Source organism: Pantherophis guttatus, chromosome 9 (genome assembly GCF_059756535.1).
Source record: "Pantherophis guttatus breed Tessera chromosome 9, ASM5975653v1, whole genome shotgun sequence".
Classification (NCBI taxonomy): domain Eukaryota; kingdom Metazoa; phylum Chordata; class Lepidosauria; order Squamata; family Colubridae; genus Pantherophis; species Pantherophis guttatus.
Window position 1 is genome coordinate 22247872 of NC_142071.1, and position 18119 is coordinate 22265990.

Genomic DNA, 18119 nt, shown 5'->3' on the forward strand with positions numbered 1-18119 from the left:
TATTATTCATTGTGGCATAATTTTATGTAAATATATTCATATCATTTTAATAATATTGGGTTTGTTTGCCACCAGATAAATTGGATTTCGGTGAGAATAGCTTGAAGATGATGCTGAAGAAACACCATGAAAAGCGCAAGCGGCAACCAGTAAGTTAAAGGGCAGTGAGATGGCTGCTCTTTAATATTTAGTTATTAGCATCCTTTAAAGTAGCCAAGAAGGACACTAATAATAGGCCGTTGACTTCCTTTCTCATGTGCTAGATGTCAGCTTCCAAGCTGCCATAAGGAAGGAGAGGAGAGGCTTGAACTTTCACCTACTTAATTCCCCTGAAGAACTGTCTCCACGGAGATGGGATGGGAGGGGGGACATTCTTGTGAACTGACGGAGATGGGATGAGAAGAGTGGCTTGGAAGATGGCCAATGCGACGCAGAGAATTGGGAACTGGAAAGAGAGTTTTGGGGGGGGGGGGCAAAGTTCAGTGCTAACTGTGCATTGAGTCAGGGTCAGTTCATTATGCTCAATAAAGAGAAAAATTTCCTCAAAGATCAGGCGTTTGGAAATTCATTTATTTGGAGATAACAACGAAGCTTGACACTAATATGTATTCAAACATCTTAACTGGTTGAATGTGTTTTATTCCCACATGTTCCAACCTAAATTCGGTTTGAGGACCAAAACTCGAAAGGGCTGTGCTTTTTTCTTTAGACCTGTGATCCTCGGTCTTTGTACGGCCCTTACCTGAGTTGGGCATTTGTCTCATCCCATCAAAGGCTGCTAGGGTGCTGCTTCTTGCTGGTTTCTTTTTCTTGCGGTAAACCTGATTTTTGTTTGCTCTTCTCTTTTCTTCTTCATAGAATCACCCTGATCTGATGACAGGGGATCTGACCCTGAATGACATCATGACACGTGTGAATGCTGGCAGGAAGGGATCTTTGGCAGGTCAGTGAATCAGATGCCGCAAACTTGTGCCTTATCAGTGATTCAAACAAAACTTTTTGCATTGCTCCAAAAAGATCCATGATAATTAAAGGCTATACATCTTCAAGCAAAAAGGCAGAATGCCCAATACATTTGTAAACCATGTAAATGTGTACAACCACAGCTGTTATGTACAATTAGAGCTGCATCTATTTGCATGTTCATTTTAGGATAAGTGCCACTGTACTTAGAATCTGCTTCCTGATAAGCATTCAAGTGTAAAGTTATATGATTAAAGGGATTTTTAATTCTTGATGCATAGTAGGAATACTTACGTTTCTAAATTATACATTGTTTTTAAAAACTGTTTTGTAACTAAGCACATCTTTTTTGTCTCTCCTGTTTTTAAAAAAAGCCTTGTTTGACCTTGCAGTCCTCAAAAAGAAGGTGAAGGAAAAGGAGGAGAAAAAGAAAAAGAAGTTAAAAGTGATTAAATCCGAGGCTGAAGATTTCTCTGAAACTCTTGGCAACTCTGATGGGATCCCTCCTGTTTCTCAAAACCCCTCCCCCATCCCTCCCCTGTGGGATCCCCCATCCCTCCCATCTGTTAAAGAAGAGTAAGTCACTTCCAAAGGGAATGGCAATTGTACATGTAACCTCCCAAAATGTAAAATAAATTAATAGTTGTAATGAAGCCAGTTCTAGCCACATAGAGGTTAATCAACATAGAAAATATTTTGCTCCCGCTAGCTAAATTTCAAACTCAGTATGCCATACATCAATTAATCTGTTTTAGGTTGCAACCTTGTCAGATAAATATAAATATGATTTACGGCAAGGCACAGATACAGGTTAGGTCAGCTTTCAACACACATTGCAACATTAAGTCCAATAACAGAGAATTATTTGTGTGTGTGTGTGTGTGTGTATACATACATACATTGACTTCAGATGAGGAAGCATAATATATTTCTCTTGTTTTAAAGCTACAAATTGTGACTGAAAAAGCACCTAAGAATGTTGGGGATAAGTTTGGGATAAGTAAGGGAACGATATTCAAATAATTGGATCGGTCACAAATTTATTAAATAACCTCTTAGGTTTAATAGTTCTCCCAGATTATATTATTGAGATACCTTACCTCATATTTGAATATCTGGGATAATGTATGTGAAAATTTGAACACAGAATGATATATCTGAGTGTGATTGCCATGTAATCCCTAAGCCCTATATGGCTTAGGCCCAGGATATTTGTCGGACCATCTGCAGCCAGCAACAGCTTCCCATCGCCCAGTACGTTCTCACAGGGAGAGCCTTCTCCAGGTGTCGTCGGCTAGACAATGCCAGCTGGCGACCCCCAGGGCAGAGCTTTCTCTGTGGGTGCGCCCACTCTTTGGAATCAATTCCCTCTGGGGCTTCGGTTAGCTCCTGACCTTCGCACCTTCCGCCGCGAATTAAAAACATGGCTGTTTACATCGCCCAACCTGGACTGAGTGGGTTTGATTATTTTAATTGGTTTTAATATATGTTTTAAATTTATATTTATACATTTATGTATTTTGTATGTATTTTATGTTTCATTGGGTTTGTTTATATTGTTGTGAGCTGCCCTGAGTCTATGGAGATAGGGCGGCATACAAATCACATAAAATAAAATAAATAAATAAAATAAATACTTATATAATTAAATTAAAATAAATCTATTTTCTTTCCAAGGCCTCTTGAAGACATCAAGCCTTGTCTTGGAGTGAATGAAATCGCCTCCAGCTTCTTTTCTCTGCTTCTCGAGATCCTGTTGTTAGAAGGTCCTGCTAGTCTCTCAGTGGTAAGAGTTTGTTTTCTCTTCTAGGTGCTTTTCTAGATTCGGAATTATTCAGGCTAGAATTCTATCCTTCCAAATTCAGTGGACTCATTTTGTGTTGGTCGCCTTTCCTCTTTTCCTCGCCCATGAACAGCATTGTGGTTTCCACTTACCCAGTTGGAATCGGGCATTATCAGAAATTGAATTAATAAATAATATTCCTATGTGGAAGTAAGGGCCTCTGATTTTATTTGTTTGGCAGTTGAGTTAGCCATGTATGACTCTGAGCTTCACACTGAATGCGTGGTATAAATTCTACCTGTCATCTTGTTTCCTTCAGCTGGAAGATAAAGTCATGGACTGGCAATCCTCTCCTGCCAGCACATTAAACAGCTGGTTCTCCTTTGCCCCCAACTGGTCAGAACTGGTTTTACCTGCCTTGCAATATCTCACTGGAGTCAGCAGAGGTGAGACAGGTTTTTTTTTGTTGTTGTTATCATCCAAAACAAGCCATTTCTTTAAAGCTGAAAGTGAGCAGTTACTTGATGCTCATCAAAAATTTAAGCTAGCTAAACAAGTGTTAAACAAGTGATGCTTATGTTCTTTGGTTGGAATTTGCTTATATCTAATCTGGCCTTGTTATTTGATTTTTTTTTTAATACAAGCCACTTAATGTCAAAGGAAGCAGTTGTCAGAATAAACACCTTGTTGATATCATACTTGTCTTTTTCTGAAATTCATTCAGTTAAAACAAACTTTTGATTTTGGAAGAAATGTGTTCAAAAACTTCATTCCACATGATAAAAAATAGAGAGCAATATTTTTTTTATCTGGGTGTTTCATGCTGTCAAATATGTGTGGCTTTAAAGGAAATCTTACAAACACAAAAAATTCATGCCTGGAAGAGTTGTGTTACATGTTTCCAATGTTGTGTTGCACTACCATTTTCATGCTAGGCTTTAAATATCTTTTTTTTTCCCTTGTGGATTGCTTTGCAATGGAAAATACAGATTTCCCCAGTGTAGTGATGTATCCAGCTACAGTTCATACTAGGATAGAAATCCATAGATTGAATTACAGCGTTTTTGGATAGGGCATCCATGACAGTTTATAAAAGAACACGAATGAGCAATGGTCGAACTTCACATTTTCCATAGGTTGACCTTTAATCCAGTGCTATAGTCTGAGTGATTTAAAAAACACATTACAGTCGTGCCTAAACCTAGCAAAATGTTTTTGTTACAGATGCTTCTTCCAGTTTTTCTCCTTTTGTTGAATTCAAGGAAAAAACTCAGCAATGGAAACTGATAGGTAAAGTAGCTAAGCCGCCTTCTCCACTCTTCTTATTAAATCTTGTCATCCAGACAGATTCGTATACATTTACTTTTATCTTTCCTAATTTCTGTTGTGGCGGAAATAAATATTGATATTATTTCCACACTTTTCCGTTCATTATAGCAGAAGAATCAGGTGATGGAGGGTGGGGTATCCCAGCATCTGTTGTGTTGCTGTTGTAGTGTATTAGTGGTAGATGATAATCTGTGTGGTTTGTTTTCTTCTCTAGGCTCTTCCCAAGATCACGAGAAGGAGCTAGCAGCTCTCTTCCAGCTTTGGTTGGAGACTAAAGACCAAGTTTTCTTCAAGGTGCGGCCAATATTTATTTCAACTAGTACACATCCAGCTGGTTTCTCCATCGTGTCTCATAGTCTTTCTTTCTCTTTTTCAGGACAACGAAGATAGTTCAGATGCTACCACACCGGTTCCACGAGTGTGAGTATTTATGGATTTCAGAAGCCATTTTAAAAATGGAACTTTGCCTAAACCTTAAAAATCAGTTTTGGTAGTCAACACTAAATTGTCCAGGGTGCCGTCACTAAAGCAGTGTCGACTGGTGGTTCCCAGAGAAAGAGCCTTTTCTGTGGGGGCACCTACCCTTTGGAACAGGTTACCCCCAGGGATACGAATGATCCCAGATCTTCGTACTTTCCGTCGTGCACTTAAGACCTTTCTATTTCACCAAGCCGGGCTGGCATAAATCTCTTCTAATTGTTCTAAATCTTTATGCTGAAGATTCTTAACCGATGAACCAAATTGGCTTAATCATCTTATATTCACATTTTATATGTATATTATTTTAACTGCTCACCGCCCTGAGTCCTTCAGGAGAAGGGCAGTATAAAAATTAAATAGATAAATAAATAAATAAATAAATAAATAAATAAATAAATAAATAAATAAATAAATGTAGTCCTCGACTTACTACAGCTCATTTAGTGACGGTTCAAAGTTACGAAAACACTGAAAAAAGTGACCTGTGACCATTTTTTGCACGACTGTTGCAGCATCCCCAATGGTCACGTGGTCGAAATTCAGATGCTTCGCAACTGGTTCCTATTTATGACGGTTGCAGTGTCCCGGGGGTCATGTGATCATTTTTTTTTTTTTGCAACCGTCTGACAAGCAAAGTCATCGGGGAAGCCAGATTCACTTAACAGCCATGTTACTAACTTAAATGACGGCAGTGATTCACTTAACAACTGTGGCAAGAAAGGTCGTAAAATGGGGCAAAACTAACAACAAATGTTTCACTTAGCAACATAATGTTTGGGCTCAATTGTGGTCGTAACTCGAGGACTATGTGTACCATCCAAGAATATTCATGCTTGTACTGTTATTAAAGAGGAGTTCTTAGGTACATTTTGGGTGCAAAAGTAAAAATAAATTTTAAACAATTCAAAGTACTAGAACAATATTATTAGTGATTATCTTTTCTCTTTGTTGATTAATAGTTTTCTAAAATTAAGTTAATTCATAACCACAGCATACACAGAACACAGATGTCCCGTAAACTAAGAATAATTTAGAATTATATTCTTTGCATTTATTAATCCGTCAAGTGTCCAAATGAATGTTTCCCTTTTATCAGAGGTGCTTAAAAATGATAGGCACTCCTGTACTCATAATGCTCAAAATTGGTTTCTGGCTTTCCTAAAATTGGCTTGCCTATATTCCAATTATTTTCTCTGACTCTCATCAATTTTTTTTGATTCATATAAGTTTTAACAAGGTAGCCAGCATAGCTGACAAAAAAAAAATCTTATCCTTTCTCATCATTATTAATTGCTGTCATTTGTTCTGAGTTTCTCTGTACAGCTAGTCCTCAACTTATGACCAGTCAATAAGTGATCATTTGAAGTTAAGATCTAGTTATGACCCAGATACAAACTTCCAGTGCCTTCCCCCCCAGTAGTCACATAATTGCATTTTGGGCACTCAGCAACCGTCCCACATTTATGGCCGATTGCAGAGTCTTGTGGTCATATAATTTTTTTTGCGTTCACTTCCAGTTTCCTGCAAAAAACCCCGCCCATTTCAGACAACGGATTTCATTATGATCACGGTGTTCATTTAATAACCACAGTGATTCACTCATGCCCTCGTTACCTCTAGGACTACTGTAACACCCTCTACATGGGGCTGCCCTTGGGATGCGTCCGGAGGCTCCAGCTAGTCCAGAACGCAGCCGTGCGGGTAGTTACGGGGGCATCTAGATACTCCCGTGTAACACCTCTCCTGCATGAGCTGCACTGGCTGCCGGTGGCGCTCCGGATACATTTCAAGGTACTGGTGCTCACCTATAAAGCCCTTCATGGCTTAGGCCCGGGATACTTGCAGGACCATCTCCAGCTGCTCTCCCACCGTCCTGTGCGCTCTCACAGAGTCGGCCTCCTCAGAGTGCCGCCGGCCAAACAATGTCAGCTGACGGCCCCCAGGAGGAGGGCGTTCTCTGTGGGAGCCCCAACCCTCTGGAATGGATTGCCCACCGAGCTCAGGATAGCCCCCGGACTTCTTTCCTTCCGTCGCGAGCTGAAGACGTGGCTCTTTTGTCAACTCAACTGATCCATTTGGGGGTACACTGTTACAAATTTTAAACTGTTTTTAATAGGGTTGCTGATTTTAATTTTATTTCATTGTGATTTGTATTGGAATTTGTTATATTGTAAGCCGCCTTGAGTCCCTAGGGAGAAAGGCGGCATATAAATTGCAATAATAAATAAATAAATAAATAAAATGACTGCCGCAAAAAAGGTTGTGAAATTGGGCATGGTCACATGGTGACCTGCTTAACAACCTGCACAACTTAACAACTGATTCTGGGCTCAATTAACGGTCACAAATTGAAGGCTACCTATAGTCATTCTGATCATTGAGTTTCTTGTCTGTTTCAGAAGGACAGACTATATAGTCCGGCCTAGCACTGGAGAAGAAAAACGTGTTTTCCAGGAACAGGTAAGGTTAGCAAGGATTCAGCCTCAGACATGTATGGAAACAGCTGCTGTTGGCAGGTACTGTCGCAATGGTTCTTAAGTTCTTTCACCCTATTCCCAGTCTCCAATAAAACTGGTCTCTGTTGCTTTGCACAAGCATTTTGATAGCAACAGTCCAAAATAGGTCTTTGAGTCACAGACAAGCAATTATAAATTGCTCTGCAATATCCAGAATATACCCCAATTACCCCCAGTTTAAGAACCACTGCGCCATTGCTCTGCCTCCATTCAGTTTTCCTCTGATTAATGGGATCAATGTTTTTAATGCTCATTGTTCATCATCTGCATTGCACAGACAGCCTATGGAAATGCTAAATGCAGACGTTTAAATCCTGCTGATCACTATCAGCCAAATCTTGGAATTTTCAGTGAAAACAAATGGGATATTTTCATATTAGCACTTCAGATAAAATAGATTGTATAATTTTTTTTTGGTTCAGAAGCAAATGTCATACTGCCAAGTACTTACTTCTCTTTCTTATGGTACTTGGTTTCCCCTCTTCATTCTTTATTCATGGTTTGTTACATTTGTCAAGTGGAAGTGCTTCAGACCCATCCGACAGTGTAACTTTTGTGGCAGAGAAAGACTTCTACCTGCATATGCCTACCTATTCTCTTGTGAATCTCTTCCGTGGGTGTCCTTCATCCTTCTATGTCTGCAGGAACGCTATCGATACAGCCAACCTCACAAAGCTTTTACCTTCTGTATGCATGGCTTTGAGTCAGTGGTGGGCCCTGTGAAAGGAGTATTTGACAAGGAAACCTCTCTAAACAAACCCCGGGAACATTCTCTGTTACGATCAGATAGACCTGCATATGTCACCATATTGTCTCTTGGTAAGTTTGTGTGTGTGTGTGTGTGTGAGAGAGAGAGAGAGATTCTATATGTGTTCATTGAATTTTGCAGTGGGAGGAAATGAGCAGTAACATTGCAGGTTAGAATTTAATTTGTTCCTAGTTTTAAACTATGTTGTAAAGTCATCTGGAAAATTATCTATTGAAAGGTGGGATAAAAAGATCCTCAATACATTATGATTTCAAGTTTAATTTTTGGAATCAGCAAATAAACGAGCTTGGCTGCAAAAGCAACCACACACACAGAGGAGATAGATAGCAAGAGGAATGCATAATTTGACAATGCAGAGTAGCCTCATACCGTAGTTTTAAGAAAGCTCCAGAGGAAAGCCAGATGCTTAATGCTACTTCATTAAGTAAAAAGAGAAAAAAATATATAAGTAGTCCTCAACTTATAACCTGTTGCTTTTCAACTGTTCAGAGTTATGATGGACTTACCTCCAGGGGTACTTACAACCTGGTTTTGAAACTCTGATGTCTGCCTCCCACCCACATGATCAAATGAGCCTTGGTAGTACAGTGGTCTAAAGCACCATGTTATTAAGACCAGCTGCCTGCAATTACTGCAGGTTCGAATCTCGCCAGGCTCAAGGTTGACTCAGCCTTCCATCCTTTCTAAGGTAGGTGAAATGAGGACCCAGTTTGTGGGGGCAATAAGCTGACTTTGTATAAAAATATACAAAAGGATGAATGCTATTGCTTAGCGCATTGTAAGCCGCCCTGAGTCTCCAGAGAAGGGCGGCATATAAATCAAATTTAAAAAAAAAAAAAGGCATTTCGGGTGCTTGACAATTTATGGCCATTTGCAGCATCCGGTGTTCACAAGACCACGTTTTACGATGTTTTTTGCTAAAAACTGACATTTACTTCTGATTTTCAGCAAAACCGGCTGAATAGGTTTGCTTAACAACTGATGCAAAAATCATAAAATTGAATCAGTCACATAGGTGACCCCTTCATAACCATCACAACCTATGACTATAATGGACAGGTTCCATTGCAATCATAAATTGCAAATACACACATCTGTGTTTATATATATAGCTTAGCATTATCTGCTCTACCTGGCAGAAGCTCTTCACTCCCTTAAACAAAGGTCTTTTCCAGCATAGCTTTTGGGGACTGAAGGCTTCAGGCATCAAATCTTGCTCTGTGTTGTAGAAAGCATAATCCAGAAATAGTTTTGTCTGCCAGGATTCACTGGCTCCTGAATAACAGGCAGCAAAAGAAGGACCTAAAGAGATTCATCCTCTTGTGTCACATTACGATATAGCCTTAGGCAGCTTGAAAGCAGGAAATCCCTTCTTAGCCCCAAAATAGGAACATTTCGATCTTTTTATAGGAAACAGGTCATATATTTGCATTTGAAGGAATGGAGAAGCATGTAGAGAAGGAAGCTGTAAATTGAGATCATAACCGATCATAGCAGTACAATGTTATTCTTGGAATCTGGATTGTCTGCATAACAAGAGGGCTGCCTGCAAAATTTCTTTAGGGGAAAGGAGAAAAACTAAGTCCCAAGCTGAAGTGGGGAAGCCTTCAAATAAATGGGACAAGAATAGCTCCAGAGTTATTACTTCAGTACTGGATTCTGTCGGGACCCTGATTGCGCTTGGTCTTTTCTTGCTGTCTCAGTTCGGGATGCTGCAGCCCGTCTTCCAAATGGAGAGGGAACTCGTGCTGAAATTTGCGAGCTTCTGAAGGACTCCCAGTTTCTTGCTCCTGATGTCACCAGTGCTCAGGTAAGCCGTACGTGTTCAAACCGCCTTACTGGTGTCTCAGAATCCCCATAAATGTGTGTGTTTCTTCCAACTGAAAATAGCAATGTATTGCAACCATTTTTAAAGGCTGTAGTTTAGGAGAATGTGAGTAGAGCTGCGGATTAGCTAATGGAGTTGCGAAATATGCTTTTATAAATTTTTGACTATTACACCTCAGACTAGAAGTGATAACATGCAGGGAGATAAGTTACACTACAGCAGCCGGGTTTTCTTAAAACTGAAGCATCAATTTAAAAATGTAGATATTCACAAGGGACATTTTACTGTAAATCTCAATATCCAGAGAATTTTGTGTGTGTTTTTCATCCATCTTGCCTCTTAGTTTCGAATGGTTTGGGTATCCAGTTCCTACTTGTAGGGCATATTTCTCATCCCTCGAAAACATTCTTTTCTGATAAGTCACTGATAGCTGGCTTCTAAATTAACAAAAGTCTTCTGCACCCCTTAATTTCATGGTGACTCCTTTCCTTAGGTTAACACTGTGGTGAGTGGTGCTTTAGATCGATTGCACTATGAGAAAGACCCCTGTGTAAAATACGATATTGGTCGCAAACTATGGATATATCTACACCGAGACAGGAGTGAAGAGGAGTTTGGTAGGTATTGGCTGGAGGGATCTAACAGCGTTTAGTTCATTATAACGTTGTCAGTTTGTTGCAAACACGAAGTCAGCCCTGCATCCATCTTCTTACGTAACACACTCATTGCATTATAGAAATAAAAGAGGGAAAAAGCTGGCTGCTGCTCTTTACCCTAGAAAAAGTCTTTGGTTCCTCAGATGGACTATGGATGTCAATATATAGTCAATTCATGTTATAAGGTAAAGGTAAAGGTTCCCCTGCACGTGCGTGCTAGTCGTTTCTGGCTCTAGGAGGCGGTGCTCATCTCCATTTCAAAGCCGAAGAGCCAATGCTGAAGTCTCTGTGGTCATGTGACCAGCATGACTAAATGCTGAAAGCACACGGAACGCTGTTACCTTCCCACCAAAGGTGGTCCCTATTTTTCTACTTGCATTTTTTACGTGCTTTTGAACTGCTAGGTTGGCAGAAGCTGGGACAAGGAACGGGAGCTCACCCCGTTATGTGGCACTAGGGATTCGAACCACCGAACTGCCGACCTTTCAATCGTCTTAGCCACTGAGCCACCGCATCTCCTAATTCATGTTATAGGGTACCCCATATATAAACTGGGTGGCTCAGCAGATTGATAGCATTGTGTTTAACACCAGCTGTCTGCAATTACTGTAAGTTCGAATCTCACCAGGCTCAAGGTTGACTCAGCCTTCCATCCTTTCTAAGGTAGGTAAATTGAGGACCCAGTTTGTGGGGGCAATAAGCTGACTTTGTATAAATATACAAAAGTATGAAGGCTATTGCTTAGCGCATTGTAAGCCGCCCTGAGTCTCCGGAGAAGGGCGGCATATAAATCAATTTTTTTAAAAAAAACTATAAAAACTGGATTTCCTTCCTCCCTCCTTCCCTCCCTCCAAAACATGTTTTGCCCCGGTTTACTATAAATTTTGCCATTGCTGAGAGGATGCCCACAATTTTCCTCTTGTTCTCTTTGAATAGCCATTGCTTGCTCATATTCATAATTTAATGTGTAAGACTTATAAAAGCTGCCTATAGCTTTTCAAAGGATGGCAAGAAAGTGCCTTTAGAATGTTAGCAATTTTCATGTATGACTCACCTGCTCTAGACCGGCAAATTATGTCATCTGGCAGAGAGGGAATTCTTTGAACCACGTGTGTATTTTTTTAAGGAAAGGGCTGCCTAGGTGGTTCAGCCACCTCTCTCTCTCAACATCTGTTTGAGAACTGCTGCTGATTCTTTCCTTCCAGAGCGGATTCATCAGGCCCAGGCAGCTGCAGCAAAGGCCAAGAAGGCTCTTCAGCAGAAGCCAAAGCCTCCTGCAAAGACAGTAAGTTGCCTAGTATAGTCTTTGGGGCAAAAATTTTCAGAAGGATTATTTACTGCCCTACCCTGAAGGCTTGGGTTAGAGGTATCTTTGTCCATATCCTGTTCTAATTCTGGCTACAAACAAGTAGTTTGTATTTTCAAATGTGTTGGACCAATTCTAATTTACGGAAGACAAGTCTGCAGTAGAAGAAAATTCCAATGAGTCCCTCACAGACTTGATTTGATACATAGACAAAGTCACAGAAAAACATCCCATCATTGTTAGTATCGATCTCAGTTCCTGATACAAGTAGTTGCATTTAGATAAAATGCAAATAAATAAAAAAAATTAAATAAAAGCTAAATAAATAAAAGCGAGACTTTTGGAGTTGCTCCTGAGCTACTTAGGACAAGGGGTGGGCCATAAAAATGGAAGCCAGAGATGGTTCATTCAAATGTATGAATTGGTGGGGACATAAACGGGATTATTGTATCTTACTTCTCTCATGAATAATGTGGTAAATTGCGGTCGAATATTATGTGCAAAACAGCCAGTGAAAAACCTGTATATGATAAACAACAGGCTAAGGATAGAAAGTTGTGATTCCTTTTAGGAATTGTTGCCTTTTCACTGCATAGAGGAGTTGCTGCTTGTTTTTTTGTTCTTCTCAAACCTGCGCATAGGCAGCTCATAAAGACTGAGCCTGCTCATCTGGTGGAGCTCTGCCTATAATGATCGGGGGCAGCTTTCTTGGGTTGCATGGCAGGCACTTTAAATTTGCTGTATCCTTGAAATGCAGACTGTTTTTAGAAGATCTGGTGTGCTTCTTTCATCATGTGAACTTGTCCAGATTGTCAGAGGTGAATGCAGTGTGTGTGTGTTTGTGGGGGTGATCCAAGGAAATAAGCTCCTTTCTTGACATTGTAGAAATCCAGCACCAAAGAGAGTTCGTCGAAAGGGGTCACCACCGGCATCTCCGAGCCCAGCCAGCTGAGCATTAGCGATTCCAGCATGCCGCCAACCCCGGTAACTCCAGTGACGCCTGCCGCGCTCCCTTTGCCAGCAATGCCTATTTCACCCCCTCCGGTCTCTGTGGTTAGCAAGAGTTTGTCTTGCGTTACAACAGAGCCAGCAAAATCCAGCCAGAGGTAATTCTCTTGTACATCTTAATAAAAAAGTTGGAGCAGGTTGGAAATATCTGCAGGCAGAATAAGGATAAAGCAGGGGTAGGGATTAGAGAGCGTGCTAGACAGTTTAAACCTGCAAAAAGGAGGGAAAATATTACCAACGGTGCCAGGTTTCTTGGTTACAATCTTCTACAAGTGATTCCTCCAGAGCAGGGGTATCAAACTCAAGGCCCATTGGGCCGGCCTGGAAATATCAAAGGACTGGCACCCGCAAGGCCCCTGTGCAGCCCGTTTTTGGCCGGCAGAGTGCTGCTGGAGGCCGGCGAGGCACAAAAAAAGGTGCATGAGGGCTCCACAGGGCCCGTTTTTGGCCGGTAAAAGTGCTGCAGGAGGCTGTTCAGGCCGAAAATGGGGCAGAGGGGGCTGCGTGTGTCCCCCCCTGTGCCCCGTTTTTGCCGGCAGGGTGCAGCAGGAGGCATCCATTCCATCTCCCCTCCCTCCTGCTCCCCCCTCTCTGGTGGCCCACAGAGAACTACAGTGCTGATCTGTCCCTCGAAGAAATCCAATTTGATACCTCTGCTTGCTCCAGAGCATAGCTGGTGACATAAGAATCTCAGGGACTGTTTGGAAAAACATTGTTGAATTAAGTGGTCTGGTTTGTTTGAAGAATGTCTAAATATTGGCAGGCTTTCCAAGCAATTTGGGGAAATGTCTTTTAAGTAGTGTTTCAAATGATAAAACTGTTTTTTGAACTATTGGTTTGTTTTTTGTTTTTTTTGAGAAAATAAGGGCCTGCGTTGTAGCACTGTGTTTTGGGCACTTGATCCAGTTGAAACTCTGTGTTCTAGAAGAAAGGTTCTCTTTTTTTTCCTCTATACTCATGAGGATTTTTTTGTTTTGTTTCATTGTTGCATAGCATCCTTTTGGTATCTTCTCCCACCATGCCCCAGCTTGGGACGTTGCTCTCCACCACACAGAGCACTCAGGCTCAGCCTGGATCTCAGTTGCCAACCACGCGGACAGCTAGCCACACTACTTCCTCAGGCCTTCCTCAAGTCCGAGTAGTTGCAGCTCAGACTAGCCTTCCCCCACTGTCTCAGCCGGCCCAGGTGGTAGCACAACAGCAGCCATCTCTAGCATCCGTCCCTCAGATCCGGGTTCCTTCCACTTCTGTGCAAAGCAAAGTATTCTCTCAGGTGAGTAACACATGCAAATGAGCACAGATTTTAGTAATCTTCCTTCCAGGTGATCTCTCTACCTCTGTAATTTTACATCGTTGAATAGCAGTTGTACACAGTATAATTCAATGCATCGGAACTAAGGTATCTAAATAAATTACTACCCCTTTACTAGTGCCTGTAGAAAAGGGGAACAAGTGTAGGTGCTTCCTGTGTAAAAACGTAAATCCCTAAATGACACCATAGAGACTTCCGTTTTCACGAAATCTTTGCTAGATCTTCTTGCTGAGAAAAGCAAAATATTTTTGCTTGGGACTAGCAAGTTCTCTGGAGACAGGAGAATTTCTTAATGGGAAGAAATCCCATCTCATTTTAGCCTTCTTTAACCTATGTTTTTCATGGATAGACTTCTCTTTCCATTCCCTTTGGTAGAGAAATGGGATTCATTCTTAAACCTTGTGGTTTTTGAATGCCCAGACCAGTGATTCTCAACCTTGGCAATTTTAAAATATGTACCCTTCAATTCTTAAAATTCCCCAGTCAGCCAATAAGTCTCACTGGGGAATTCTGGGAATTAAAATCCACACATCTTAAAAGTTGTTAAGGTTCAAAAATACTGGTCTAGATCATACATGGGGGAAGATGGGAGATAGATCTTCAGCCTCTGAACAATTTAAATGTCACCAGCAAATAGATTCCCCAAAGCAGAGGCACAACTATGAACAACTTCCTTTGCAGAATGTGAGCAGTTTGTGTTGTCTGTGCTGCATCATTTGCGTTGCTAAAAAAAGGAAAACTGAGTATGTGTGGGTCTATCTGTCTGAATTCAGTTAAATTAGCTGAATTGGGGGAAAAAAATGAAGGAAATGAGTCACGGACTCCAGTCATCTCTTAGATGTGTTTGTTTCCTCAAGTAAGTCACGAAATGGGAGAATTGTTCCAAGTGCATCTTCTTGTGCCATATCCGTCATTGGATGTTGGCAATCATGTTGGCGATCCTATCGTATTTGGACATTTCTTGGATAGTGTTGTGTGTTTTCCCAGATTCATAGAAGCTTCTCCGATTCCACATTCCAAATCGTAGTTTAAGGTTCATCATGTTTCTAGCGGACCGGGAAATTCTTAACACCCCTGTCCCATTTAAGGGGCGCCCATATTCGGGGCCATTGTTAGGTTTTGCCGCCATTACCATGATTTTCCTGGGAAATATATTACACCTCCCCCCTGTGCAAGGAGGGAGGCTGCTGCTGAGTTCCAAGGAAGGGAGCCATTCTCTGAGAGAGAGGAGGAAAGTTCTACATGCCGTTTGCTTTCAAGTTCGGTTTGTAAGTCCCATTCCAATGAGTCACAAAAATTAAATTTATCTGATAAGGCGACTGCAGATAAATTACTTACTGGAACAGACTGTCTGTTTGCGGTATAATCTTCCATTTTCTGCTGCTTCAATGGCTTGGATGAACTCCATGTTGCAGAGTGCTGTCTCTTTTTCCTTTTCCCCATTCTTAAAAAACCTGGCTTGTAGTATTGTTAAAATGTATCTAAAACAAATGGTAGCCACACTATATGTGCTTTTGTAAAAGTCCAGTATAGATTAAAAATAGATTAAAATGCGTTAAAAATATAAAAATACACATACACACATATACATACATACATATACATACACACACACACACACACACACACACACACACACACACACACACACTCCCAATGGGCAGCAAAGGGTCTGCTGGCTGCCAGAAGAGAAAAAAAAAAAGCCCAGAAACTAGTGAATTGTGATTTCACTGAACTAGGGCTGCATAACATCTTGGTTTACGTAGGTAGAACCTGGCTAAAGAGAAACATACATAAAACCTACGAAAAAGAAAGAAAAACAAATACACACACACATATACATATACATATACATATACATATACATATACATACATACATACATACATACATACATACATACATATATATATATATATATATATACAACACACACAACACACACACACAACCTAATTTACTTTTGGAAGAGCTCTTTACAGCCGTTGCTGCCTGTCCTCCATCTTCGCTCCACCCCCAGGAGAACCTATACTATTTCCTCGGGAAATATATAGTGTAGTAGTCTTCCCTTTGCTTTCTATACCTCTGTGCACATGCTTTCAAGTGGCTGCCACCACACCATGTGCTGTTCTTCTGAAGCCGCTTTGACCAATACGGTCTCCGCCTTCAGTCAATACTGATGAGCCAGCTGCCACTCACCAGGCCTATTGATCTGCGGGACGTATTTGATTCCCTCCAACCCGCCGTTACAGCATAAAGCCATACTAGGTAGCCCCTCTCCCCCCCCCCCCAATCTGCCACCCGGTGGGACGCACTCTGTGGGGGTTTCAGGCTCCCCCTGAAAGCAAATGCTTTCCCAGAGTCCAAGTGCATATTGAACTAGAAAGTGTCCTGACAAGAATGTTCATATTTCTGTATTTCCAAAAGTGATTTGGGGTAAGAGTGACGGCTACCTTGACATTTTTTTTGGTTATGTGGAGCAATCTGAAGCAGAAAGGAACGGTGTTCAGATGTTCTGCTGTTGTTATGCTAATGACTTCTTCTCCCCCTTAGGCTGTCATGACTGTTCCAGTGAAAGCTCAGACCAGCCCAGTCCAAGTACAGAGGACAACTGTTGCTGTAACTGGAGCGGCCAATGTCACTGGGACAGGGATTCCTGCAAAACCTACACCTGTCCCCAAGCCGGCAAATAGTTCTCCGAACAGTGCTGTGCCCAACCCTTCCACCACTCCGTTGTCCTCCTCTGCCTCTTTATCCTCTTCCTCCTCATCCACCACTGTCCTCCAGAACGTTGCTGGCCAAAATATCATTAAACAGGTGAGGATCCGCACTCTGCTAAGGAATCACTGCAGGTATTTTACGGCTAATGACTTGCCCCTAGGAAGTTCACCAGCCATGCCTGATTTATTAAGCCCTTAAATTAATTCAAATAAAAAACTCATTAACTCCATGTCCTTCTCAACAGTCATAGCTCAAAAAGGAAGGAGATGGTAGAATAGAAGAGGAAATTCAGGCTTCTGGCAGCTGTGTTATAAATTAGGAAATAGATACCAGGAGGCTTCTCAGCCTTGTGATGGGCCTGTTGCCCCGTTAATTTGCCTGGTTTTTAAAGACCTCTGAGCAAAGGTTTTAATCACTGGTCATAATCACTTATGACCAGTTTGGCCTTCCAACCCGGGTTAAGTTGGCATGGCTACACACAATATTACCAGCATTGCTGGTATGGCTACACCCAATACGACCAGTGTTTCTTAAAACAGAAAGTTCAGATCAATGCCTGTTTCGCTTTGCAGGTGGCTATTACTGGACAGCTGGGCATGAAGAGTCAGACTGGGAGCAGCCTCCCACTTACCACATCCAACTTCCGTATTCAAGGCAAGGATGTTTTGCGCCTGCCTCCGTCCTCCATCACCACAGATGCCAAGGGGCAGACAGTTCTCCGCATCACTCCGGACATGATGGCCACCTTGGCCAAATCTCAAGTCACTACTGTCAAACTGACTCAAGACCTCTTCAGCACGGCCGCTGCTACTGGAAGCAACCCTGCAGGGAAGGGCATCTGCGCCACTTTGCGTGTGACATCAAGCCCCATCCAGTCCTCGGACTCTCCCGCCAAGACCAGCACGCCCAACACCTCTGCTTCACCCAGTCCTGCTGGACCAACTGTGGTCAAAGTGACACCCGACTTGAAAACAGTGGAGTCTGCCAGTTCCGCCTTCCGACTGATGCCTGCTTTGGGCATGTCCATGGCAGACCACAAGGGAAAAGCCATGACCACGATAGCGTCCTCCGAAGCCAAGCCAGCGGCCACCATAAGGATTGTACAGGGCATGGGGGTGATGCCTCCCAAACCTGGCCAGACAATTACAGTGGCCACTCATGCCAAGCATATGCCCTCTTCTTCAGTCAGCATACCTGGGGCTGGCCATACCTCCGCTGTTTCTCTGCCCACCATGACGGCTTCTGTCTCCAAGGCAGTGGCTGTGGTGTCAGCGGCAGGAACACCCATATCTATAGGACCAGGAACCTCCACTGTGCGACAGGTTCCTGTGAGTACCACAGTGGTTTCCACTTCCCAACCAGTAAGTAACGTTGATTTTCCAGAGACTCCCTGAGATGGGAAAGTCTCGGCATTGAAGATAATTCAATAGGTTTGTTGCTATTCTGGT

General features: G+C 42.0%; 1 protein-coding gene across 11 annotated transcripts in view; it reads left to right on the forward strand.

Moving 5' to 3' along the window:
- Positions 1–18119, forward strand: part of NFRKB (nuclear factor related to kappaB binding protein) — a 34353-nt gene that overhangs the window by 11367 nt on the left and 4867 nt on the right. For 3 of the 11 annotated variants that reach the window (XM_034421970.3, XM_034421971.3, XM_087875647.1), the window contains exons 8-24: positions 76–149; positions 859–943; positions 1338–1539; positions 2641–2749; positions 3066–3192; positions 3971–4036; positions 4290–4369; positions 4452–4495; positions 6955–7015; positions 7716–7890; positions 9544–9650; positions 10162–10285; positions 11530–11609; positions 12516–12736; positions 13632–13911; positions 16504–16767; positions 17244–18032. In XM_034421970.3, the coding sequence (XP_034277861.2) occupies positions 76–149; positions 859–943; positions 1338–1539; positions 2641–2749; positions 3066–3192; positions 3971–4036; positions 4290–4369; positions 4452–4495; positions 6955–7015; positions 7716–7890; positions 9544–9650; positions 10162–10285; positions 11530–11609; positions 12516–12736; positions 13632–13911; positions 16504–16767; positions 17244–18032 (2888 nt within the window). The remainder of the gene's footprint in view (positions 1–75; positions 150–858; positions 944–1337; positions 1540–2640; positions 2750–3065; positions 3193–3970; positions 4037–4289; positions 4370–4451; positions 4496–6954; positions 7016–7715; positions 7891–9543; positions 9651–10161; positions 10286–11529; positions 11610–12515; positions 12737–13631; positions 13912–16503; positions 16768–17243; positions 18033–18119) is intronic. The other 8 variants (XM_034421973.3, XM_087875649.1, XM_060693560.2 and 5 more) reach the window with 5 other exon arrangements.